The 25,549-nt window shown below is 30.9% G+C and overlaps 6 protein-coding genes and 1 pseudogene across 7 annotated transcripts, besides 3 other annotated features; 3 read left to right on the forward strand and 4 right to left on the reverse strand.

Annotated features, from left to right (window-relative positions):
• Positions 1-8,201: part of a mobile genetic element that runs on past the window's edge.
• On the reverse strand, positions 831-3,146 carry TVAGG3_0950660 (uncharacterized protein; the record flags this gene model as incomplete). The annotated part of the gene is made up of 1 exon (XM_051253239.1): positions 831-3,146. One exon carries the CDS (start codon positions 3,144-3,146, stop codon positions 831-833), a length of 2,316 nt encoding a protein of 771 aa, XP_051078813.1.
• On the reverse strand, positions 3,448-4,596 carry TVAGG3_0950670 (phage tail repeat-like family; the record flags this gene model as incomplete). Its single annotated transcript, XM_051253240.1, has 1 exon — positions 3,448-4,596. One exon carries the CDS (start codon positions 4,594-4,596, stop codon positions 3,448-3,450), a length of 1,149 nt encoding a protein of 382 aa, XP_051078814.1.
• Positions 8,202-10,035: 1,834 nt separating the features above from the next.
• TVAGG3_0950680 lies at positions 10,036-10,266 on the forward strand (annotated as a pseudogene). Its single transcript has one exon. A coding segment is annotated over exon 1 (231 nt).
• A 20-nt stretch (positions 10,267-10,286) lies between these two features.
• Positions 10,287-10,523, reverse strand: TVAGG3_0950690 (N-acetylmuramoyl-l-alanine amidase family; the record flags this gene model as incomplete). The annotated part of the gene is made up of 1 exon (XM_051253241.1): positions 10,287-10,523. The coding sequence occupies one exon, from the start codon at positions 10,521-10,523 to the stop codon at positions 10,287-10,289; it is 237 nt and encodes a 78-aa protein (XP_051078815.1).
• An 879-nt stretch (positions 10,524-11,402) lies between these two features.
• Positions 11,403-11,613: a mobile genetic element.
• A 3-nt stretch (positions 11,614-11,616) lies between these two features.
• Positions 11,617-12,318: a mobile genetic element.
• A 256-nt stretch (positions 12,319-12,574) lies between these two features.
• TVAGG3_0950720 (uncharacterized protein) lies at positions 12,575-14,894 on the forward strand (the record flags this gene model as incomplete). Its single annotated transcript, XM_001313602.2, has 1 exon — positions 12,575-14,725. One exon carries the CDS (start codon positions 12,575-12,577, stop codon positions 14,723-14,725), a length of 2,151 nt encoding a protein of 716 aa, XP_001313603.1.
• Positions 14,895-15,027: 133 nt separating this feature from the next.
• TVAGG3_0950730 (spectrin binding) lies at positions 15,028-16,186 on the reverse strand (the record flags this gene model as incomplete). The annotated part of the gene is made up of 1 exon (XM_001313603.1): positions 15,067-16,176. One exon carries the CDS (start codon positions 16,174-16,176, stop codon positions 15,067-15,069), a length of 1,110 nt encoding a protein of 369 aa, XP_001313604.1.
• A 7,222-nt stretch (positions 16,187-23,408) lies between these two features.
• TVAGG3_0950740 (protein ubiquitination) lies at positions 23,409-24,284 on the forward strand (the record flags this gene model as incomplete). Its single annotated transcript, XM_001313604.1, has 1 exon — positions 23,409-24,284. The coding sequence occupies one exon, from the start codon at positions 23,409-23,411 to the stop codon at positions 24,282-24,284; it is 876 nt and encodes a 291-aa protein (XP_001313605.1).
• Positions 24,285-25,549: the final 1,265 nt, after the last annotated feature.

The following is a 25,549-nucleotide window of genomic DNA, read 5'->3' on the forward strand; positions in this document are numbered from 1 at the left end:
ATTAAGATTCAGAGTCCTGACGATGAATATAAAAAGAAACTAAACAGAATTAAATCAAAAATATGCTATTACAAAAAGAAGCCGCAATGTGGTGGGGTTGATACCCATAAAACTAATGGAACTGAAAACGATAAAGAAATAATCGAAAAATTAGAAACTTACCGTTCAATCCTTAAACTGAGTGAAGCAAAAATAAAAGAATTTAATAGAATAAATAAATTGGTTGGAAGAGATGAATTTAATAAAGATGAATTTTTAAACTCAATCCAAATTTAATTTTTATTCCTCTTTGACAACATCTCTCTTTCCATCATTACTGCATAACCACATTTTCTCAATTTTAGTGGTTTGTTATTTTTAACATGTTCTTGCATCATTTTTATCATTTCCTCCCTTGTTATGATTCGTGGTAAATTTTGAGCTTGTGGGGTATTCATTTATGATAAAAATAAAAATTTAAATTATGCCGTTCTAAAGTTTGTGACAACATGACATTTTGACAACAGCGTCGGAAATATATTTTTATCGTTAATGGTTTTGTTAATGTTTTCAGGTCATTCAATAATTAATTATTTTTGAAGAACTGAAGGTGTCACCATGTCACCATGTGTCACCAGGTCATTTAACTTTTCTGAAAAAATGTGACAACATGACATTTTGACAACATCACAGGAGGAGGGCAGTTATGACTTATTTTTGAAGAACTGAAGGTGTCACCATGTCACCATGTGTCACCAGGTCATTTAACTTTTCTGAAAAAATGTGACAACATGACATTTTGACAACACAGGTACGAAAAGAGGAAGGCAAAAATAAATTCCAATCATACTTTATAAAGCTTCATTTACAGGTATTTCATCGTCAGTAAATGAATCCTCATTATCGTTTGGTTCAACCTGTTTATATAATCCTTTCATTTCTTCTTTCAAAACATAACACCATGTTTGTTTACCGTCTATTCTTACCTGTTTCCTATCACATTTATCCTTAATACTCATTTGAAAGTTTTTGTCTTTCATGTCTGATGGTTTGCAGAATAGAGCATTTTTACACGTCATACCTGCACACAATTCATCATAATGTGTATTTATCCATACATCTAAAGGATTTGTTGATAATTCAATTAAATCTTGTTTGGCTTCAGTCATCGGTATGATTCGTACATTAAATGATGAAAGGTCATATTGCATAAAATACGTCAGTAAATTATCATAAAATTCCTTTGTGCATGAATCCATCAAATTCTTGAAGTAATCAAATTGACCCTTGAATTTACCATTAACTCTTAAAACTACGTATCTTCTGTCTCCAACTTCAATTTTGACAGGGTAAACGTTATTAGTTACGAAAATGAAGTTTGCAACATTCTGAGCAGTTCTTCTGGGTTGATTCTTTTCATTAATTCTAATCTCATTGTCCGTAATAATTGATTTCAAAGCGTTGAAGTTTGCGAGTCTGTCTTCACCTACATTCTTGAGTTCATTAAGTACAAGAAACATTTTATTTTCAACTACTGAGTTGAAATTACCCGTTAGCTCACCTATTTCAGTAATGTTTTTACATGAATAACCGGCGAGAAGTTCAGAAATAATGTCTGTGAATCTGTTTTTACCTGTTCCCTGAAGTCCTTTCAAAATAATTGCTGTTTCATTCTTGATTCCAGGATGTTGAATCATTGATGCAATCCAGCCGAGAAGGTATTTATACACTTCATCGTTATTATCACAAATGACTTCTTTAATGAAATTCATAAACATCTCAATTTTTGAGTAATCAGGCTTTTCAAGAATGTTGTATTTATAACCCTGAAACGTTGAGAAAACATCTGGAGAATCAGATTTAAAGCAAACACCCTTAACGGTTAATGAAGACAATTGATTTAGTAGTACATCCCATGATGTTATTGTTTTACCTTCTTCTTTAAATAATTTAATCATTTTGAGTGACTCTTTCATGTTTGACTGAAGAACAAATGATATTTGATTCATTTTGTCATGTATGTTGTAATCTTTCTGAATGAAGTATTTGTTTCCACAATCTACAAAACGGATTACACGTGATAAATCCTCAATTACTTCAGAACTGTTTTTATACTGATGATTTTCAGCCTTGCGTCTAATATCTGTTATCAAAAACGAGTCATCAAGTTTGATATCAAATGTTATTTTTGGCTTACGTAATAAAGGTAAAACATATTCATCATAATATTCCTTTTGATAAAGTTTTAGAATCTTCACCAAAACAAATGGAGAAGTCATTAAATGTGCATATCTACTACGTGCTTTTTCAAAATTACTTTTTGCATTTTCTGTTAAGCTGCAGAAGTTATAAACGTTATCGTATGCTTCATTAATCAAATGATTAGGTAACGAATTAATTGCTTGAAACAGTGTGAATAATGTTATTTCTTTTTCTAAATTCATGTTTCCACCATCATTATGTACTTCAAAATCACAGATGCCATCAACTATGCTTTGAGCTAGTTTATCGTCAATGTTTACATCTTTGTTTTCATTCATTATACTCTTTATTTCTTCGTTCTTCTGTTCAACTCTTACCTTAATATTCAAATCATTTAATATATCATTCACTGTTCTAGTTAATGTTGAATCATAACTTCCACGAATGAATGAGTATGTATTGATTGGTTCTGTTGCATTCTTTCGAACTCTTGAATCAGCCATAACTACTAATGAACGCTTTGAATCATCCATAGAAGTCATTATGTCAATATCATAATCATTGCAGGAATAACATTTAATCATTCTGTTCGAAACTGCATAGAAGAAATTAGTGTTGCAATAAATGTGAAGACCTCCTGATGCGGTTTTAACGATAACATCTTTATCCGAAAGTTTTGATAAAATATCTTTTCTAACTGTTTCTTTAAGTTCATCATTGTATGATTTATTGATATCAACATCTATAATCGTTAAATTTGAAATTTTATTTACTAATAAAGCCACACCAGTTTTCCTTCCTCTTCCTCCATCATGTTTGAGGTAGTTATGTAAATCAATCTTGTTTTCACCAATTCTTTCGTTGAGGGTTTTAGTTTCTGTCACAACTAATTCCTCAGCTAATGAATCAATAACTTGTTCATCAGAAACGATATAGTTGTTGTTGTTGTTGTTTGTTGCTGTCATTTATATAGGAATAAAAAAAATAAAAATAATTTTAAAACTAACTTTATTTTTGGGCTGCATCAAATTTTCGTAAATGTTGTCAAAATGTCATGTTGTCACATTTTTTCAGAAAAGTTAAATGACCTGGTGACACATGGTGACATGGTGACACCTTCAGTTCTTCAAAAATAATTAATTATTGAATGACCTGAAAACATTAACAAAACCATTAACGTAAACATTAACGTAAACATTTATTTCTGTAGTTCATCCATTACTTCATTACCTAATTAATTACAGACATAAAATATATTTAGTTCATTCAATAAACACGGTACCATGCGTAAACTGTCATGTAAGGTGGCATGTAGTCTTTACTTTGTCCCGTTGTTTGCGTATATCCCGAAACGCGATGTGTATGGTTTCCTCCTCCCTCAGTGTTACTCCAGTAACAATTTATAGCAAACTTAACGTTGTCTTTAACATCATATCCTTTACCTTTTGTCATTGCTGACCAATCCCAATATCTATGCTTATGCCAACCTGCTTGAGATGTACTTAAATCTATGTAGTGACTATGTGCAGGTAAATTTTCACCTGAAATCGTTTTACTTCCACCTGTTTCCTTTGAAGAGTTTGCACAATACAAAAACCTGCCGACTATTTGAGTCCAAGTTCCAAAACCGAGTACTACTTCTGGTCTGGTAGAGTTCATTGACGTATAAATAGAGCCTATAGGATATAATGTTTGAAGTATTTCTGTCTTTAATGTTTGAAGTATTTCTGTCTTTAATGTTTGAAGTATTTCTGTCTTTAATGTTTGAAGCTCTGTTTTGTCTGCTTTCTTGTCATATAAATCTTGAGCAGTGAATTTAATATTATGTTCATCCTTCATGACATAAACATCTTTACATCTAATGTTTCTCATCGTCGTTATGTCGTCATCCGATGTTAAACCTTGTGGAAAGTTAGGAGGTTTACAATATAATGCATCCCCACCAGTTTCTTCAACCGTTCCTTCAATACTTTCTATAGCAACAGTTGTAAAACTTGTATGTGTATGGTTCTTATCTGCTTTCTTCATTAACTCACTATCCACATATTCCTTATCTGCTTTCTTCATTATGTCATTTAGGAAACCTTCTATGAATTCCTCATTTAAATTAAATCTTCCAATCTTCAAAACTTTAGGAAATGCATTTAATGCGTAATATCTTTGTTCTTCTGGTGGAATTGATGTTATATCATCCGTTATACCTTTAATTTTTGAATTCATAAATAAAATTTCTTTTATATTTGATATCACCGCACCACCTTTGCAAACGAATTCGAAATGGTCATTTTTCAATACTATCTCCAAATCTCCATATTTCAACCTTTGCGTTTGTTCTGCCGTCTTTGAATTATATGCATATATGGCGTATGTAATGGTCTGTGCCTTAAGTTGTTGTGGTTGCTGTTGTTTAATCATTTATTATGATTAAAAAATAAATATTTAATCCGTTATCTCATCAGCTATTTTTTCTATTTGAAATTGCCATAATATTTCATTCATGAATTCTAAATCACAATCAATAGGTCAGTTACTCTAAATTTAATATTTGATAAATCTTTTGAATGAAGAATAAATGAATTCCCGATAATTGAAACGGATATGATAAAGAAAATATGTTTAAGTTGATGGATAAAATGTTTTGTATTGATGGGTAAGAGTTAGGGTCTAATGTTTGATGTGAAAATCTCATTGGGGTATTAACTTTATCACATTTGATTAAAATGAAATTGGAACCAGTGTCAGAATACAAAACATCCCCAACATCTTTTTCAAAATTTAATATCCCCAACAATGAACGAAGATGAGGAGTACAAAATTTAATTTTCAGCGGAAATTTAATAAGGTTATTTATTTCATCAAGTTCAAAAAGTTTATCAGGTTTTGATTTAAAATTTTCTTTATACCATACGATAAATGATTCATTTAAATAACTTAAAATCGTGTTAATATCCCATTTCGCTATCACATTATTTATATACATATCATACGTTTTTTCATGTCATCTTTAATAAATGATATATAATCTGAAGGTCTAAAAGAATGGGATTAAATTTACCACTCACAGAAACGAGAGTAACATTATAAATTCCGCTAACTGTTAAATTTAATTCACAGTTATTATCGAAATAATATTGATAATTGACATTTTTATTACGATTAAAAATATGGTAAAGCGTTATTTTCCAGTGATAAATAAAACTAGAATAAGATTACCTCAAGAATTCATAAATTCAACGAATAAGAAATTCATTCATGTTATAAATTTTAGTGTTTTCAGAAAATATGAGTCGATGTCATATTCATCATCGGGTTATATTTCACTTCATTCAAATTTAGTTCAATCAAATCCATATAATGACCATTTCATAAGATTTTCAGATGTATTAAAAATGTAATTGATAGATTAAAATATGAACAGATTGACAATATCGAATTTTTGGAATTTTGGTTTAAAATCCCGATGGAAAAAAGATTGAGTTAAAGATAAAGCTGATACTATAAAAAAACAATTACAATGACCGATCCGGATAGTGGGGAACAAAAAGAAATAAAACAAACGATAGAAACTGTGAAAGGTCAATTATTATTGATTATGATTCAAAGATTATTATTCGATAATGTTAATGCTTGAATATTAAAAGCCTTAACAAAGAATTTTTCAAGTGATATTTTATATCATCAACTATTTTATTAAAATATCATTATATGTTAAAATGAAGTTCAGTTGTTGTTCCATTCTTTGTTATCTTAATTGTGCTAATATCCTTTATAGGATTATTTTTGCAACTGTTCCGCAGCATGAAACCTCATCATCTATGAAAAATTGAATCTTAACATCCGAATCTTGAACATCACAAAGAATGGCGATAATGTGAATTAATGATTATAAGGTAAAATAATTAAACCGGATTGGTCAATTAAATTTATTATGAATCATAATTATAATTATTATATCACGGTAAATTTTCATAATTCAGAATTAATGTCTACTTTATATGGCGCATTGCGACTGGAATCGTAGATTCCTGGGTTTCGATGTTATGAAAGAGGTGGGGGTATTGTTGGATAAGTGGGAATTTCAACGGGTTCTTTACCAGGTTCAGATAAAATGATTGGGTCTTCATTTCTTTATTTTGCTCCTCCTCTTTCTTGGTAAGTCACGAGTTAATAAATTTGGTTGAGTTGCTGACCTTGTTAATTCGGGGCTAACATTAACTTTAACATTTTGAATAATTCGTGATTTATCATCATTTACGTTATAACAACCGTAATCTCTGCTTTGCTTAGTGTTCTTTTGACTAGTGAAACGTCTTTCTCATTTATAATTGAATAAAAAAAGAAAAATATATTTAAAGTTTATTAGTTGTACGGTAATATCCCAAGGTTCATCATTGTTTGCTTATACTTTCTTTGTAACTACACCAATTATGTTATTGATATTGCTTTGAGTTTCTTCCAGTCTTATTTTATCATTTAAATATCTTTAATCATTTCATTACATGCATCTAAAACCATCTGATTTTTCTAATTTACGTCTATCACTTTCTTTAATTAAATCAAAGTTATAACCTTGTTGAGAATAAAGTGGTTTCTTTATCAATTCCTTGAACGCTTCTGAAAGTGAAGATGAAGAAATTCTTGCCACTTGAATTGGTTTAAATTCTGCTTTCATTGCTTCTTTCTGTTCATTGAACACTGGATCGAATAAAGCAACTTTAAAGAATTTCTTAGCTGGAATTTCAGGTCTCAAATTGCATATTGACCATCAAACTGATTAACATATCGTGTAATCCATCTGTCCCTCTTCAATAGCATTAATTCTTCATTGAAATAAGAATATGGATTAACGGTATGAATTAATTGGACCATGTTCACCTTCTCCAATGTATTGTTTAACAGCTTTTCCATTTTCATCAAATTGCATAGGATAACGTTCATTATATGCTTTACGTTTAGGATAATCCGTCATTGTTAATTTATACCCATTTATGACTTTAATATTACCTTGACCATCAGTAACGAAAACTTCATTTATACCATCAGGTTTCCATTTGGACCCGTAATGTCTGCTTCGTGTGCTTCCCAATTTGGACCATGACGTTTGGCATATGCTTGAGCTTCTGGTAATGTTAAAACGTTTCTCATTTGTTTAACATCCTTGAAGACCAGCAACAATGTGACTAATTCTTTCATTCCATCAGAACTTTCATAGTTCTATTATATGGACCCTTTTTGTTTTGTCCCTTGTTTTAATGGAACCTGTAGAAGATTTGCAATTTCTGTCATGTTTAATTATAAAAAAAAAAATAAAAATTAATTATAAAAAGTTAATCAAATTTAACACCTCCTTTATTTAAATCAACTATTATTTTCCATGTTCTCCTAATTGTTGATATTGTGTGTAAAGTTCATTAATGCTCATTGGTAAATTCACTTGATAAAGCATAACGTTCAACTGTTGACGACTAACCCACTGAAATGAAAAGTGTTGATAGATTTGATTTAATGTTTGTGCTTAATGCTTTGAAGTATTGAACAGCATGAAGAATGAACACTGAATGTGTCGACATTGAGTTAATAACTGATTAAATATGATTCTCATTAGTTATTAGTTTTGATTTCACGGCATCATCTAGAAAAATGAGTGAATGCAAAAATTCTCTATCAAAATTTGAAATAGAAAGTGTTTCAAATAATTCATACCGTTGTTTATCAATAATTTATCCTCTAATCCTTGCTTCTTGATTGTATTATATAATTCTTTATACATTAAAAAAGTTTTTTAAATAATCTTCTGCTTCTTCTTGTGATAAATAAATAATTGGAATTTTGATTAAATGCTTTAAAGACTCAAATGTATCATCTGAAGGTGAACCTGAACGGTTGATATAAATAACACATGTGAATAGGGAAGTGTTAGCAATAATGATAATTTGTTTTAATATCGTTAATGTTTTACCTTTATTTTGTTTACCAATTGCTGCAGTGATTGAATTTAAGTAACATTCAGAATATGGAATTTTCATTAATTTTTCCTTAGATAGAGCATTTCTATTATCACTCAATGGCTTCATTAATCATATCATCTACGTATGTATTATATACTCCCGCTAATTCTTCATAAGGGTGATGAATTGAAATCCATTTAATCAAAAATAAATTTATAATTTTAAACATTTCTATTCATCAATATTTCATCATATGAACTTCTATACTGTGGTGGTGTACACTGTTGGAATATTTCAAACCTTCGTCCGTGTCCATGTCCAATATGTAGTCCTAGTAAAACCAAATGAGGAGGATTTGTCACCTTTGAACAGTAAGTGTCATTTTCACCCTGAATGATTGGATAAGCTTTCACTTGTACTGTAACTTGTGAGTTGAAAGTTTCTAATCATCAAAGAATATAACCCGCTCCATCACGTTGAACTGGAATAGTGCATAAGAATGAAGTTTGGTCTTTCCATGTTCTAGCTAATGGCTTGCCATCATCATCATTCAGTGGTCTAGTTAATGAGTCTCGTATTCTTCTGTGCATTCATTCACTCCATCTAAATCAGAAGCTTGAAGCATACTGTAAAGAATATGTCGCCCACTGTGGTCATCGCTTGATCGGGGAAGTTTCTGGAATCTATAGTGACCTGAAGACCTCGAAGCATTGGATTTTCTAAAACTGTTCTTTGCATTGCATTCTTCGGAAATGTTAACACAACATCTGTAACATTATGAAGAGCGTATGAGAAATCCGAGCTAATACTTCAGGAGTGATGCAACCTCCATTTAGTGACACGAACGTCAATATGTTGAGCTGGAATCATGAATGGATCTTCCTTACTGAATAAACGTGGTATTGCTTAATACTGATTCTTCAATTAAACCGTATCCTGGTGTAATGCATTTATCCTCTAAAAACTTCCATCTTTGTGCATGAAATAATAACACTATCAACTGTTGCGTCAGCAGATGTAGCGGCTAAGCTTGTAATTAATTTGGTAGGAAGTCCAATTTGTTGGAATTTGCGATCATATTTATAAACATGATTCAAATCTTTTCATAATTTTCATCAGTTATCTTTTCATAAACGTAATTTTAAATCAGCAACTCTTAACGGGTCAACCTGACAAAATACTAAAAGTATCCCTGAAACATAATATTTAAGAATGATTTCACCAAATGATTTAGGATAATCATCGAACGCCTGAAATGCTAACAAATCATTTACCGGAATAATCATATCAAAAGTGACATTCAACTTCTTCATTTGCTTCTTGAAAACTTCTGAAGGGTCAATATATTTACCACATACTGAGTTATCATATTTTTGAACATTATTATATAACGAATGAACAAACTTTTTAACTTTCCTTTCTGATTTTGGTTTATATGTTGCAAATGCGAAAGATTCACGCGCAATCCATTTGAAGATAACCAGCATCACCTCTTTCGGTTTCTACTTCTAATTGTTTAAAGCTTTGATTTGATGATTTGTAACCAACGAATAAACGCATACATTTAAAAGCGTCATCACATGTGAAAGCTTTATTTGAAATTAACGTAGCTTTAACCTTGCGTTTAATATATGTGTCACCTAATTGATTCACATCATGAGCCGGATTTGTAATTCTTAAATGATTTGTTTTCATCAAAATATGGAGCATCAGAGTCATAGCATGAACTTTCAAGTTCTCTATAATATCTTCTACCGTCATTCTTTGCGAATATTTCATTTATCTTTTCGAATGAATGAAACACATTTCCATTAATCGGTTTAGTGTTTGGCACCAAATAGTTAGTCGTCATTTATTATTAAATAAAAAATCAAAATTAAAAGATGAAAATGAATTTTTAATTTTAATGAAATAATCAACTATGGCTGCAGGTATATTTAAGAAATTATGGGATAGAGTAAAAAGAGGAGCGCATAAAGTTTGGGAAACAATGAAGAAAGGAGCAAATTGGATATTTAAGAATAAAGAAGCAATTAGTGACATTGCTGAATCAATAACGCCAAAAGCCGCCCCAATAAGAGAAATATTAAATAAAGGAGAAAAAGTTTATCAAAGACTTCAACCGATACTAAGATAAAAATAATATTTATTTTTCAACTATTTACCTCCTATTTTATTAAGTATTCCTTCAGCAATTCCACCAATTGCGTTACCTGCTTGTGCTCCCATTGCCGGATTACCTGCTTTAGTACCTAATACTCCACCTATGATAGTTCCTGCCGTTTTCGCTACTGGTGCCAAAAAGTTTGCAACGGGTTTAATAATATTTTTATGAACCCAACCTGCAGCTTTCTTAATTCCATCCCATAATTTTTTAAAGAATCCTGCCGCCATTTCTGATTTAATATTAATTAAAAAATATATTTCATCACTTATATTCTAATTTTTATTTAATGATAAATGAAACCGATTTTAAAAATAAATGAAACAGAGGAGGAAGAAATAAATGAAAGTGAAAATGTTCAACAAAAAATAAATGTTGTTAAACCAATTACTGAAATAAAAATTTTTTCATCTGTTGAAGAATTTAATGACTATTATGCTAACAATAAAAAATTATTTGAAGAATTGACAACGTGTAAATTGAATAAAATGTTTAAAGTTGATGGATTCAAAATTTCAAAAATAAAGGGGGTGGTTAGTTTGAAATCTATTCCTCAATCAAGAATCACCTCATTAATGAAAATAGATGATTTAACAAAAAGAATAGAAGAGATTGAAGAAAGAATAAATCAAATAATTGATTTCATAAATCATTCAAAAATGTAAGACATGAATTTTTAAAGTTTATTTTTTTTTATTTTCCATTTCATTATTTTCAATTTCTTCTTCTCGTTTATGAGGTCTTTGATTATGACTCCATTGATTCCATGAAATTAAATATTCTTTATCATTATATTTATACCTCATTAGCTTATTTTGGCTTTCATACTCATTTAATAATTCACAATCTTCATTTTTAAATTGAAGTTTAACCCATTCAGGATTTAAACAATGTTTAATTAATCGCGGAATATCTGACATCATCTATATATAGCTTCTTTTATAAAAGATGAAAAAATAAATTATTTTAAAATTAATGTTAATTTTTTAAATGATTTATAAATAAATATATTTTAATGTATCGTCTATATATAGATGTAACAAAAAAAGTCACAAAACCCGTCATATACTACTACTGATGATGAATTTCACGAAAATTTCTAACCAGACGAGTAGGTGACAAAAGTGCATACTCTTAAATTAACCTTAAATGTTGATTTTTCGATATTTTCGGTATTAACCTTATTGTAAATTTTTCCGGTGATAAATTTATCACACTGAGGTTATTTTTCCGGTGAGATTTTTAACCTTGATTTAATGAAATTAATATATATAAATTTTATTATTTTTAATTTCGAATGAGTATAATAAAATATTTTTTTATATCGTCATAACTCTCATCACTGTTGTGATTCCAAATGCGATTATTAAGTTTCAAGTCGCTAATGTTTTGAATGAAGATAGAGCAGTAAGAATTCTTACAAGGGCAGGTAATCAGATTGTTGAGCAAAGAGCTTCAAAACACGATGAATGTTTGAAATTAATTCAACACATTTTGGAAATTGTCGAAAGCCGAAGGATTGAACCTAATGTCCTTATTCCATCTTTGAAGGCAATATTAAATTGGGCACAAAGAAGTTTAAAGGAAGAGTAAGCAAGATTAGATAATTTGGACTTTTTTTAAAATTAATGAATAAACAGTATATTTTTGAAGTGTAAGCTTATTTACCTGAAGCTATATTACTTAATATAACATTCAAAGTATTATTGCTATTTATTGGAGAACAAATTTATGTAATTTTCACATGAAATTGATAAATTTGTATTTCCTTATGATAATCAATTTTTGTATTTGTAGAGAGTCTCCCTGCATGATATCAAGACTTGGCTATAAGTCTTTATCCATTTTTGAAAATTGTATTGTAAATTGTAAGAATTTCTGAATACTACTACTATAAAATATAATTGCTTATCTATGTATATTCTCCCTGCATGATATCAAGACTTGGCTATAAGTTTCTATTCATTATGAGTATGACCCCATTTTTTTACAAAAAGTGCCGAATTGCAACTTTGTCCCAATCTCCTAACCAGACTATGTTCTAGTCGGGTTAACCTTTTGGTTTACGACTAAATAGCTCAATATATTAATCCAAGAAATAACAAACCCTCCAATTTATATTTGTTCCGGAGATTCAAAGCCCACTTTGGAATACGGAAGCAAAAATCGCTAAGTTTATTAGAGATTTTTATTCATATACAACTAAACATTCTATTTATCTCAACTATAAAGCAAAAATTTTTGAAGATTTTAATTGTGACCCTGAAGAATTTGGTCATAAATGGAGATTTCACAACAGGCAGTGACAAGGATTGAGAACGATCCAGTTGCATACTTCAACGAAATACCACATGACATCGTGTTCAGCCTTTTTAAGGATCCATGCTCCCAACAGAATCAAGAACATGGAATCTATTTTGCCATTGATGCTCTATATTTGTTCATTGTTGAGAACTTTACAGGACCATCAATCAAAGATAAGCTTGATGAGCAACTTTTGAGCAAAATCAGTTCATATTTGCCTGCTGATTATATTGATGACATCAATGTCGATGGCGAAATGATATCAACACAAGCTAAACTCATAGAACTCATTTGGATTGCTTACAAATTTACACAGAAATTCGATGCACCAAAAATTTGGATTGCTCGTGCAGCGATGATTCTTCAACGTTGCTTACCAAATCCAACACCAATTCTTAAATATCTTGTTTTACCAAATGCTTCAGGCATTGAACTCCCAATAGCACACCGTTTGTTCCATAACTATCAAAAATTCTTCGAAGAGCTTGACAAGTACAGAGAAACGATCAAATTCGAGTTCAAACTTACAGGTAAGCTCGGTAAGAAGACAAAATTCCAACAAGAATCCAAATCACAATTCATTCTTGAAGTTCAGAGCTGCCAATCGATCAGAGATGATTCTGTTAAGGCTCAAGGTAACAGTATAACATCAATGACACGCTACAAACGTGAAGTTGCCCTTGAAGAAGATGCAAATTTATTAGATCGACCAAACATGGATGAAGAGTTCTCAATTCCATCATTGACAACAGAAGAGATGGCATTCCTTATCCAAGAAGCCCGCGCAATCACAGAACGCAATCTTGGTGATGAAATTCGTGATGAAAAAGCCATGCCAATTTTAACAACAATTTTGCAACTCGAACCAAAGTATTCCTTCGCAACAGCAGCCTTATTCGATAAGAGCAGGCTCGAGCAGCACGAACACTCCCTCCAACCACGTGCAGCTCTCCAGTTGCAGTCTATCATCGATGATTTTGCAAAAGACGAAGTTTCTGTTTCCGATCGTCTTTCTGAATTTTTCATGCTCGAACATCCACCTTTGTGGGAAGTTAAGCGTGAAATGGGTCTCCAAATGATGAATATCGGTGCTGCCAGAACAGCTGCTCAGATCTTTATCGATAACAAGATGTGGGATGAACTCGCAATTTGCTGTGTAATTGCCAAAGACAATGACATGGGTATTGATGTCCTCAAGAACGAGAAACCAACACCACAAGTACTTACAATTCTCGGTGAATTGAAGAAGGACAAATCATTACTTGAAGAAGCATGGAAACTTTCAAGACAACACTATTCAAGAGCACAAAGATCTCTTGCTGATTTCTATCTCGCAGACAAAGATTATCAAAAGGCTGCAGAACATTATGAAATCGCTTTGAAGATCAATCCATTGTTCCCTCAATGTTGGCATTCTCTTGGCTGCTGTTTCATGAGATTAGAAAACTTTGAGAAAGCAATTTCTTCTTTCCAAGAAGTTATTTCTCAAAAAGGTGATGATTCCGAGTGTTTCTCGAACTTGGCAATTTGTTTCTCAACAATTGGAAAGAATGATGAAGCTCACAAGGCAATTACACAAGCTGTAAGATTCCAGAGAGAAAACATCAAGATCTGGGAAAACTTCATCGTTATTTCTATCAATGCTGGAAAAGTTAATGACGCAATCACAGGAATTGAAGAAGTTTCGAGAGTTGAAAGGAAATGGTGCAATACTCCTTTGATTTACGAAGTAATCAACTTCGTTTTGAAAGAGAAAGGAGACATGAAAAGAGTAATCAACGCCATGGAAAAGATTTCTCAAAATGCTGATTGCGGATTCGATTTCTGGACAATTTACGCTGATATCGCTGCTGCAATGGAAGATTTCAAATCAGAACTTGAAATGAGAGCTAATGTTATCAAAGCTCTTGAAGGCGATGAGAAGATTATGGATGAAACTGTGTTCAACAGATTGTCAAAGGCAGTCGAGAAATATGTTGCTGCTGCTACAAGAAAAGAAAATGGAAAGGAAAAGACTGCAATTACAAGACTTAAAGTAATTCTCAGAAAATACGAAGATAACTTCGCTACCCTTGAATCATATAAGAAATTAGAACAATTGTTGGAAGACTTGCAATCAAATATATAACATGAATAAAAATATTTATCATTTTTATTTTTCAATTTCTTTTTTATGAGTTTTAATAAGCTTTCTACAACTAAAAATCTTTTAATTTTTATGAAAGTGGACAAATTATACTATAATTCATATACAAATTTGGATATTTTTTTAATGAAATTTAAATTTTTTCTTTTTTTAACAATTTTAATGTTTTCTTTTGAGATTTTCAGTGAATACAATGCTTGTAAACAATACTTACTAAAATTTTCAAATCATAAATTTATCATCTAAAAGATTAATGATAAAAAGAGGTTTGTATAGTAAGTTACATTTTGTTAAATTTTATTTATAATCTTGAACATAGAAATTTAGGTAGATTTAGGTGTTTGAGGAACTTTTTGACCGTTTTCGCTATCATCAACTTTATTTTCATCGAAATAATCTCTCCGCACTGATTGGTCATCAAGAGCCGGATCTAATTGATAGTTATGGTTGCTCTCATCATCTGGAATATAATTTCCGATGAGTTGACCGCCAGGAATTTCAAATTCACCATAAACTGTATCACCACCAGCATATGATGCTTCAAGACACTCGAATTCATCGATGCCTCTTGCACTCCAAGGAGATTTGAGTTTTTTAACTTTTTCGTTAACAGTATCTATTGGAATAAGAGAGTCAGTAACCTTAAGAGCCTTTTCAAGACGTGTTTTCTCTGGTCCTGTAAGATCTGGTGGTGGAAATGGCGTAACTTTATTATCTCCGTTTGCGATTGCTTCTTCTGTATATTTCTTGATGATAGCAGCAATAACTGGTAAAAGCATTGTCTTTTCTTTAATAGCTATTGTAATAAATGGCTTATTATCTATAATTAAATAAGGCAGTTCGTGTTCACGCTCATGAACAAGAACTGCAAATGCTTCTCTGTTACCACTGACTAAAACTTCAATAAGTGGATGTGATTGGCCACGATTGAAGATAGCTCCAGAATCTAGCAAAAGTTTGATAGCTTCTGGATAGCCTTTACGAGAAGCAATTGCAAGAAGACTGCGTTTTCCTACAACTACGTTCGGATCCGCATGGAAATCAAGTAATAAACGCATAGAACGGATATCACCACGTTCGACAGCGAAATATAATGGAACACGACCTCCACTATCTGCAGCATCCTGATTAGCACCAGCTTTAAGTAATGGTGCTGCAAGATGAAGAAATCCTTTCCAAATTGCGATGTGTAAAGGTGTTAATTCTTGCTTATTTTTAATATTTACGTCTGCTTTTCTGCTGATGAGCTCAACTAATGCTGGATAATTGCAGTAATTTATGCAGGAATGAAGAAGAGAGTCTCCTGTATTTGGATCTTGAAAATTAATATCATAAAAAACATTTAAATGATCAATAAAATCGAAGGGGTCGCCATTTTGTATATCAGCAACAAGTTTAGTGAATCGCTCCGGAACTACAAACTTAACAGTCATTGATTTTTTCCCCTTCTTCTTTGAATTTTTTTTTCATAACGGCAATCAGTTATTTTCGTTTTATTGCATATGTATGATAGACAGATCCTGGAAAATAAAAATATTCCAGAATATTAGCATAAATGCATAGATTAAAACCCGGAATAATTTAAATTTAGTTCTTAGATTTAACAAACTCTGTATATATATTCACTCATGATGTAGTTTTTAAATATACAATGATTCTGACTTATACAATATATTTTTATGGTGATTTGAGATTTAATATTCTAGAATTGAATTAACAGATCATAACCATATCAGGTCAACTCAAAATCTCTATAAATCTTAACTATCCGCTGTGTACAATGGCGTTTGCGAACAATTTGATACCAACAATTTTTCTTATTATACTGCAATTCGGTACCAACAATTTTTCCACAATCCGCTATCGTCAATCACAGTAATCTATAAAAAGTCAAAAAATTATGAACTAAAAAAAATTAAGACCGTACTTACACCCATCTGACAACTGGTGTGAAGTGCCATTGAAAATTAGCCTTAAACATACGAATTGAAGGCCATGTCATAGGGCGTGAGCGCATCCTTAATTTGGCAAAACAGAAATACCCTTAAATTTTTGTTATTGGACAAAAAAGTGACACCAAATCACACTTGTTTGTTGGATCTTACCATTCCAGATAAATATAGCAACTTGATTTTATGAAATTAGATAGATATATATGTGTACTTTTATCCCGTGTTGTTTTCTCGAAAACCTAATATCCTATGGGGATGCTGATTTTGAGCTTGTGTAAAAGTCAAATGTCAATTATATGGCAATATTCTACCATATGTGGTGATGATATTTCAATATGTGTCTTTGTTAAAATTAAAAGTTTGAGATGAAATCAGCCTTATTTTATTTTGATGTGGTATTATTTTTTGTTCTCTATGATGCATTATAATAACATATTAGGAATAAATGCCAACTATTGATTTTCTTGAGAGTTTGGCACAAATCACGTCAAAAGATTATTGATGTCTGGCACGATCATGAGTTGTGCTTTTTTTGGCTTGTCGGGGTATTTTGCCTAATGGTTAGAACAGAATGGCTATGCGTTGTCGATAATCATAAATAATTTATTTGGCGCTATATTGTTTATCTAATTTGCAACTATATATTCAGGGGCTAAGACGGTTTATAGGAATAATGCACATAATGAGAAGGCTAGAAGTCGTGATTTTTTGGCGTATTACAAAAAAATCCTATAAAGAATCATATTTGAGCCATATTTTTAAATGCAATGATATAGTTATGGAATTTATATCCAGAATATATAAAGTAATATGAAATTGAGACTGAATAAAAAAAAATATAAAAAAAATTAAAGGAAATTAAGTAAAAATATGTTTGACATTTATCAAATATAGGTAGAAAATGTGGTGGTACATTTATTATCAAAAAATAGGGTTAAAATTTTTGAATAAAAAAATATTCGATTAGAACAAATTATAAAGTGAAAATATAAATCTTACTTAAGAAGATTAATGATTGGTGATATAAAATGCTAAATTTTAAGAGAAGCAAAATAAAAAATAAGCGATCTTATATTATTATTAAGAAAACAAACAATAATCTTTTTGGCATAATGGGATGGTCTGTATGCCAAGATTAAATGGATTGAGTTCGAATCAGGACAGTATTTTTTTTGATTTTCGCATTTGATACTCATAATATGAAAATGTGATAAAATTAATGATATATTTATAAGGTAGATTTCAAATATATAAATATCAAAGAAAATGACAAACTTTTTTCTTATTTTTTTTTATTTTAACAATAAATTACTCAATTTCGATCAAACAAATGGTTTTATTTGTCTTAATATTCAAATATATATATGAATGCCGATAATGTGGTCGAGATGAACGGTTAGAGGCGGTTTAAAAATGTATTGCCTGCTAGCAAGATGTTACAGCTTGAAGCCGGTTGGGTTCCGAATCTTCGCCTCCTGAGATCTCACGAAGATCGCCCAATTCAGAAAAACGCCTCCCCTTGGTGCGCTTGAGCTGTCTGCATAGTTAGCAGATCATTTTGTTTTTTGCTTTAGGTTGTTAGCGAGCTTTAAATTGTTAGATCATTGATGCAATGCGTATGAAAATATTCATGCATTAGACAAGAACTTTCTTAATTTGAAAGTAGTATGCAGGAATAGATCGAACAATTTAATAAATTAGTGGGATCCACCTATAAAGTTCTAATGTTGGAAGTGATTCCCATTGGATTAATCGCAAAATGGGGTACTGTTCCGGAATTGGGTTCAGATAGCGGTATTTTGACCGACAAGAGTGTAATATGCACTCCTGTCGGTCACAATGTGTCATTCAGGGAGACATTGCCACTGCATGTCTCTCAGAATGAGACAATTTGTTGCAATCAGAATGTGATTGCAAAAGTTTGACCGACAAGAGTGTAATATGCACTCCTGTCGGTCACAATGTGTCATTCAGGGAGACATTGCCACTGCATGTCTCTCAGAATGAGACAATTTGTTGCAATCAGAATGTGATTGCAAAAGTTTGACCGACAAGAGTGTAATATGCACTCCTGTCGGTCACAATGTGTCATTCAGGGAGACATTACCACTGCATGTCTCTCAGAATGAGACAATTTGTTGCAATCAGAATGTGATTGCAAAAGTTTGACCGACAAGAGTGTAATATGCACTCCTGTCGGTCACAATGTGTCATTCAGGGAGACATTGCCACTGCATGTCTCTCAGAATGAGACAATTTGTTGCAATCAGAATGTGATTGCAAAAGTTTGACCGACAGGAGTGCATATTACACTCTTGTCGGTCACAATGTGTCATTCAGGGAGACATTGCCACTGCATGTCTCCCAGATGGACACTGTTGCATTCATAACTGTGATGCAAAAGTTTGACCGACAAGGTGTAATATGCACTCCTGTCGGTCACAATGTGTCATTCAGGGAGACATTGCCACTGCATGTCTCAGAATGAGACAATTTGTTGCAATCAGAATGTGATTGCAAAAGTTTGACCGACAAGAGTGTAATATGCACTCCTGTCGGTCACAATGTGTCATTCAGGGAGACATTGCCACTGCATGTCTCCCAGATGGCACACTGTTCCGCAATCAGAACTTGATGCAAAAGTTTGACCGACAAGGTGTAATATGCACTCCTGTCGGTCACAATGTGTCATTCAGGGAGACATTGCCACTGCATGTCTCCAGAATGAGACAATTTGTTGCAATCAGAATGTGATTGCAAAAGTTTGACCGACAAGAGTGTAATATGCACTCCTGTCGGTCACAATGTGTCATTCAGGGAGACATTGCCACTGCATGTCTCCAGAATGAGACAATTTGTTGCAATCAGAATGTGATTGCAAAAGTTTGACCGACAAGAGTGTAATATGCACTCCTGTCGGTCACAATGTGTCATTCAGGGAGACATTGCCACTGCATGTCTCCCAGAATGGACAATGTTCCGCAATCAGAATGATGCGTTTGACCGACAAGGTGTAATATGCACTCCTGTCGGTCACAATGTGTCATTCAGGGAGACATTGCCACTGCATGTCTCTCAGAATGAGACAATTTGTTGCAATCAGAATGTGATTGCAAAAGTTTGACCGACAAGAGTGTAATATGCACTCCTGTCGGTCACAATGTGTCATTCAGGGAGACATTGCCACTGCATGTCTCTCAGAATGAGACAATTTGTTGCAATCAGAATGTGATTGCAAAAGTTTGACCGACAAGAGTGTAATATGCACTCCTGTCGGTCACAATGTGTCATTCAGGGAGACATTGCCACTGCATGTCTCCCAGAATGAGACAATGTTGCAATCATAACTTGATTGCAAAAGTTTGACCGACAAGGGTGTAATATGCACTCCTGTCGGTCACAATGTGTCATTCAGGGAGACATTGCCACTGCATGTCTCTCAGAATGAGACAATTTGTTGCAATCAGAATGTGATTGCAAAAGTTTGACCGACAAGAGTGTAATATGCACTCCTGTCGGTCACAATGTGTCATTCAGGGAGACATTGCCACTGCATGTCTCCAGAATGAGACAATTTGTTGCAATCAGAATGTGATTGCAAAAGTTTGACCGACAAGAGTGTAATATGCACTCTTGTTTTAATAAATTTTAAATACTATATAAGTATCTTTACATACAATCTTTACATTATATTTTTTCCTAATTAATATTTATTTCATATTTTTTTGTGCTTTATCTAACTTATAGCATGTACTGAACTATTTTACAGACTCTACTGAGCTATCTCAACATATAAACCAGTGAAAAAAACACATATATACTCACTTCATATTCTGATCTCATGCCATATTATCGCAAAAACTATATTTATACACCACACCTCATAAAACATCATTTTAGCCCTATCTAAGCGTTCAAAACCTATTTTTCCGCGTAATCTGATTCTTCAGGATCCGCTGATTCGATTTCTGCCGTCAGATCGCGAAAATATGCATTACATAACAAGATATACACAAATTACTAAACTTAATATTTTCCTTAAAATTTCTCTTGAAGTTCATACACAAACAACATAATTTTTCAAAATCCAATTTTTTCAAAAAATGTATGCATTCAAAAGTTCAGATTATATCTAGTCATTATCCATTATTAATTTTGAATTTGATTTTTGAGATATTCATTTTATTATACGTATTACTCAGAAAATTAAATGTATTTGTGAGGGAAAACGGAGAAGATAATAAATATTGTCATATAGAGGAATAAGCAATTTTAAGGAAAATATTAAGTTTAGTAATTTGTGTATATCTTGTTATGTAATGCATATTTTCGCGATCTGACGGCAGAAATCGAATCAGCGGATCCTGAAGAATCAGATTACGCGGGAAAAATAGGTTTTGAACGCTTAGATAGGGCTAAAATGATGTTTTATGAGGTGTGGTGTATAAATATAGTTTTTGCGATAATATGGCATGAGATCAGAATATGAAGTGAGTATATATGTGTTTTTTTTCACTGGTTTATATGTTGAGATAGCTCAGTAGAGTCTGTAAAATAGTTCAGTACATGCTATAAGTTAGATAAAGCACAAAAAAATATGAAATAAATATTAATTAGGAAAAAATATAATGTAAAGATTGTATGTAAAGATACTTATATAGTATTTAAAATTTATTAAAACAAGAGTGCATATTACACTCTTGTCGGTCAAACTTTTGCAATCACATTCTGATTGCAACAAATTGTCTCATTCTGGGAGACATGCAGTGGCAATGTCTCCCGAATGACACATTGTGACCGACAGGAGTGCATATTACACTCTTGTCGGTCAAACTTTTGCAATCAATTCTGATGCAACAAATTGCTCTTCTGGAGACATGCAGTGGCAATGTCTCCCGAATGACACATTGTGACCGACAGGAGTGCATATTACACTCTTGTCGGTCAAACTTTTGCAATCACATTCTCATTATACAATCTCTTTATTTTCTTGCCTGTCCATACATATAATTAGTACATAAACAATATACCTTATTCACAAATCCCTTAAGCACAAATTTACCATATGATTTGTATTTATCTTTAAAAATCTTAATATTTTCAATAATTATTGAATTCTACATCTATTTAGTTTATCAAAACACTCAATGTTATAAAATCATATTAGTTTATATCATTTATCATCAGTTTTCATTTTACGCATGTAGTTTTTAAATCTCTATCAATTTTGAAATGAACAATATATTCACAATTATATGCAGTGTCAATAGATATCTTGTTGCCTATGAAATTAACAATTTTTTCAAATTATATTGATATTCTTCAAATTGTGAATTTGTTACATTTAATTACAAATATTGTCTTCTCCCTTATTTTGCATTTGACTTACATTAATAACCAAGCTTAATTTTAACAATTGATACCCAATTCAAAATGTCTTTCCAAAATTAGCCGAATTTCAAAAATTAACATGATACCACATTCTACATCAATTGGAATTAAGAATATTCCAAATTAAATAAAAAATATCAATCTTTTCAAAATTTATAATATTATCTTTTTTTAAACTGTTATTATATCATTATCATTCATAGCCTGACTTATCAAAATGAATTTCAATTCATATCGTTCAAATAAAGCATTACTTTGAAAGTTTGAATCATTACTCCGACATATTTTCCTATATAGTAAAATCACAACCGAGATTGATATATGCATAACATTTCTAGCCATTTGCATGTAGATATGTGAAATTTTAACTCTAATTTTAAAATATTATAATTTTTTTTATATATCATGTCATTATGTATTAAATCAATTCACCGGATCATATATATTAATATATCTGTAATTGAATAGACTAGGCCAATTACATTAGTTTGATATCTTGATAACTTTTTAGATTTAGATTTCAACCTCAGCAATATATACTACTATGTACCAGTAATATAATGTTATAATAATGGGTTTGGATCTTCATGTAGTGTGGTTTTACAAGCAAAATAAATTTCGTCTAATTGCACTATGAATGTCATTAGTAGACTACTAAAATCATATGGTAGATTCTCTAGTGCCTACATAAGTATATGGTATATGTCACAAAGAATGTCTCCAATCAGGGAGCTGTATTAATGAGCTTTTATAAAAATTTACGGGCGTGTCAGATTCCAATAACAAAAACTTTAGGGTAATAATGAGATATCTTATTAAACAGAAAAAATCCATACTATGGCCAACTCCTCTTAGCATTGCAGCTAAAATTATAATAAAGAAATAGTTGAACTTCTTATTTTACGTTGTATAAATGTCAATGAAAAAGGGAGAAGTGACAAAACCACTCTTCATTATGCATGACGTTTTAATTATAAAGAAATGGCCGAACTTCTTATTTTACATTGTGCAAATATCAAAGAAAAATAAAAAATCGGGAATACGCCTCTGCACTATGCAATAGAGCAAATTAGTAAAGAGTCAGCCAATATTCTTCTTTTACATGGTGCAAAAATAATACAATGTTCCATCTTCATCTTATGTGATTGTACAGATGTTGTAACCCTGATAATGATTGAATTTATTGGTAATCATAGATCTAATATCTACACCAGATATTAATCCGAAAAATCATAAAGAGAAAGCTAATATCACTTTTTTGAGTGGGATCACATCTGTGGGATATAACTCCAAAAGTGACACACCTAAAATTTTTATAAAGCATGTCAAATTCAGAGCAATCAAAAAATGAAAATTGGTGCATTTACAATGACCTTAAGCCAAATAAAGTATTCGAATACCCAGATCAAGTATCAAAAATTATTTGGGGCCTCAATTCCAATAATATTATACAAATATCTTCACAAATTATCGAATTTATAACAATACACAAAATAAATATCCAAATGGCACTTTATCTGATTGATGTATTTTCACAAATTCGTGTTAAAGAAATTAAATTATTTTCTGAACTTTATCAAAAGATATCAAACGAATTTTCATGCATCATCCATCCGAAAAATGAGAAATTAGCGACGCTTCTACATTATCAGGGTTTCAAATTTGAAAACTTCGAACCTGAAATAGAAGAAGAAATAATTCTGAATTTATATTCAACAAAATCTCCTTTATACTATATTGCATGGGATAAAGTTGATGATCTTAAATATAAATTCCCAAATCTTGATATTAATGCGCAATTATATAGTAAAATCACTCCACTTGATTGTTCAATTAAACATGGATCAGAATTATGTTTCAAATACTTGAAAAATTTAGGAGCTAAATACACAGATAACTCCGAAAAATACGCTGTTCAAGGCGGAAATAATAACATTTTTATGCAAATGATAGAAGATGGTAAAACATTTGATAAAATGATTGATACAGCATTGAATTATCATCACTATGAATTTGTTGAGTATCTTAAATCAAATTTAGGACAAACTTTTGATTCAATAGCAGAATGTATGCATTTCGGAAATTATGAAATTGCATCTTATTTACTTTCTAATGGAGAAGATATCAACAAAATTTATAATCTCTTTCTTTCCATATTTATCATTGTTTTATTACATTATCTTCCTTTTCATATTTAACATTGTTTTATCACATTCTCTTTCTTTTCATAATTATTGTTATTTTATGAAATTCTCTTTTTTTTCAAATTTATCATTATTTTATTGCATTCCCTTTCTTTTCATATTTATCATTGCTTTATTACATTATCTTTCATTTCATATTTGACATAGTTTAAAAGAATTATCTTTCTTTTCATATTTATCATTGTTTTATGAAATTCTCTCGATATTAATGAATGCCCTCTTAGTATTGCAATCAATGGGAATTCAATAGAAATAGTCCAATTCCTAGTTGAGCATGGTTCAGATGTTAACACGAAACTTATTCTCATCCTTTTCATATTTATCATTATATTATCATATTCTCTTACTTTTCATATTTATAACTATTTTATTACAATCTCTTTATTTTCATATTTATCATTGTTTTATAGAATTCTCTTTCTTTCCATATTTATCATTATTTTATGATGTTCTCTTTCATCCCATATTTAACATTGTTTTATTACATTATCTTTCTTTTGATGCTTATCATTGTTTTATCACATTCTCTTTCTTTTCATATTTATCATTGTATTATGGCATTTTCTTTCTTTTTATATTTATTATTATATTATGGTATTTTCTTTCTTTTTATATTTACCATTGTTTTATCATATTCTATTTCTGTTCATATTTTTTATTACTTTATCATATTCTGTTTCTTTTCATATTTATCATTGTTTTCTGGAATTCTCTTTCTTTTCACATTTATCATTGTTTTATCACATTATCTTTCTTTTCATATTTATCTTTCTTTTCATATTTATCTTTCTTTTATGAAATTCTCATTCTATTCATATTTATCATTGTTTTATTACATTATCTTTAATTTCATATTTATCTCTATTTTATGAAATTCTCATTCTTTTCATATTTATCATTGTTTTATGAAATTCTCTTTCTTTTTATGTTTATCATTTTTTAATGAATGCCCTCTTAGTATTGCAATCAATGAGAATTCAATAGAAATAGTTCAATTCCTAGTTGAGCATGGTTCAGATGTTAACACGAAACTTATTCTCATCCTTTTCATATTTATCATTATATTATCATATTCTCTTACTTTTCATATTTATAACTATTTTATTACAATCTCTTTATTTTCATATTTATCATTGTTTTATAGAATTCTCTTTCTTTCCATATTTATCTGAGCTTAATGAAATTCTCTTTCTTTTCATATTTATCATTGTTTTATGAAATTCTCATTTTTTTCAAATTTATCATTATTTTATCACATT

This window comes from Trichomonas vaginalis, chromosome I, assembly GCF_026262505.1.
Source record: "Trichomonas vaginalis G3 chromosome I, whole genome shotgun sequence".
In the NCBI taxonomy this organism is placed as follows: domain Eukaryota; phylum Parabasalia; order Trichomonadida; family Trichomonadidae; genus Trichomonas; species Trichomonas vaginalis.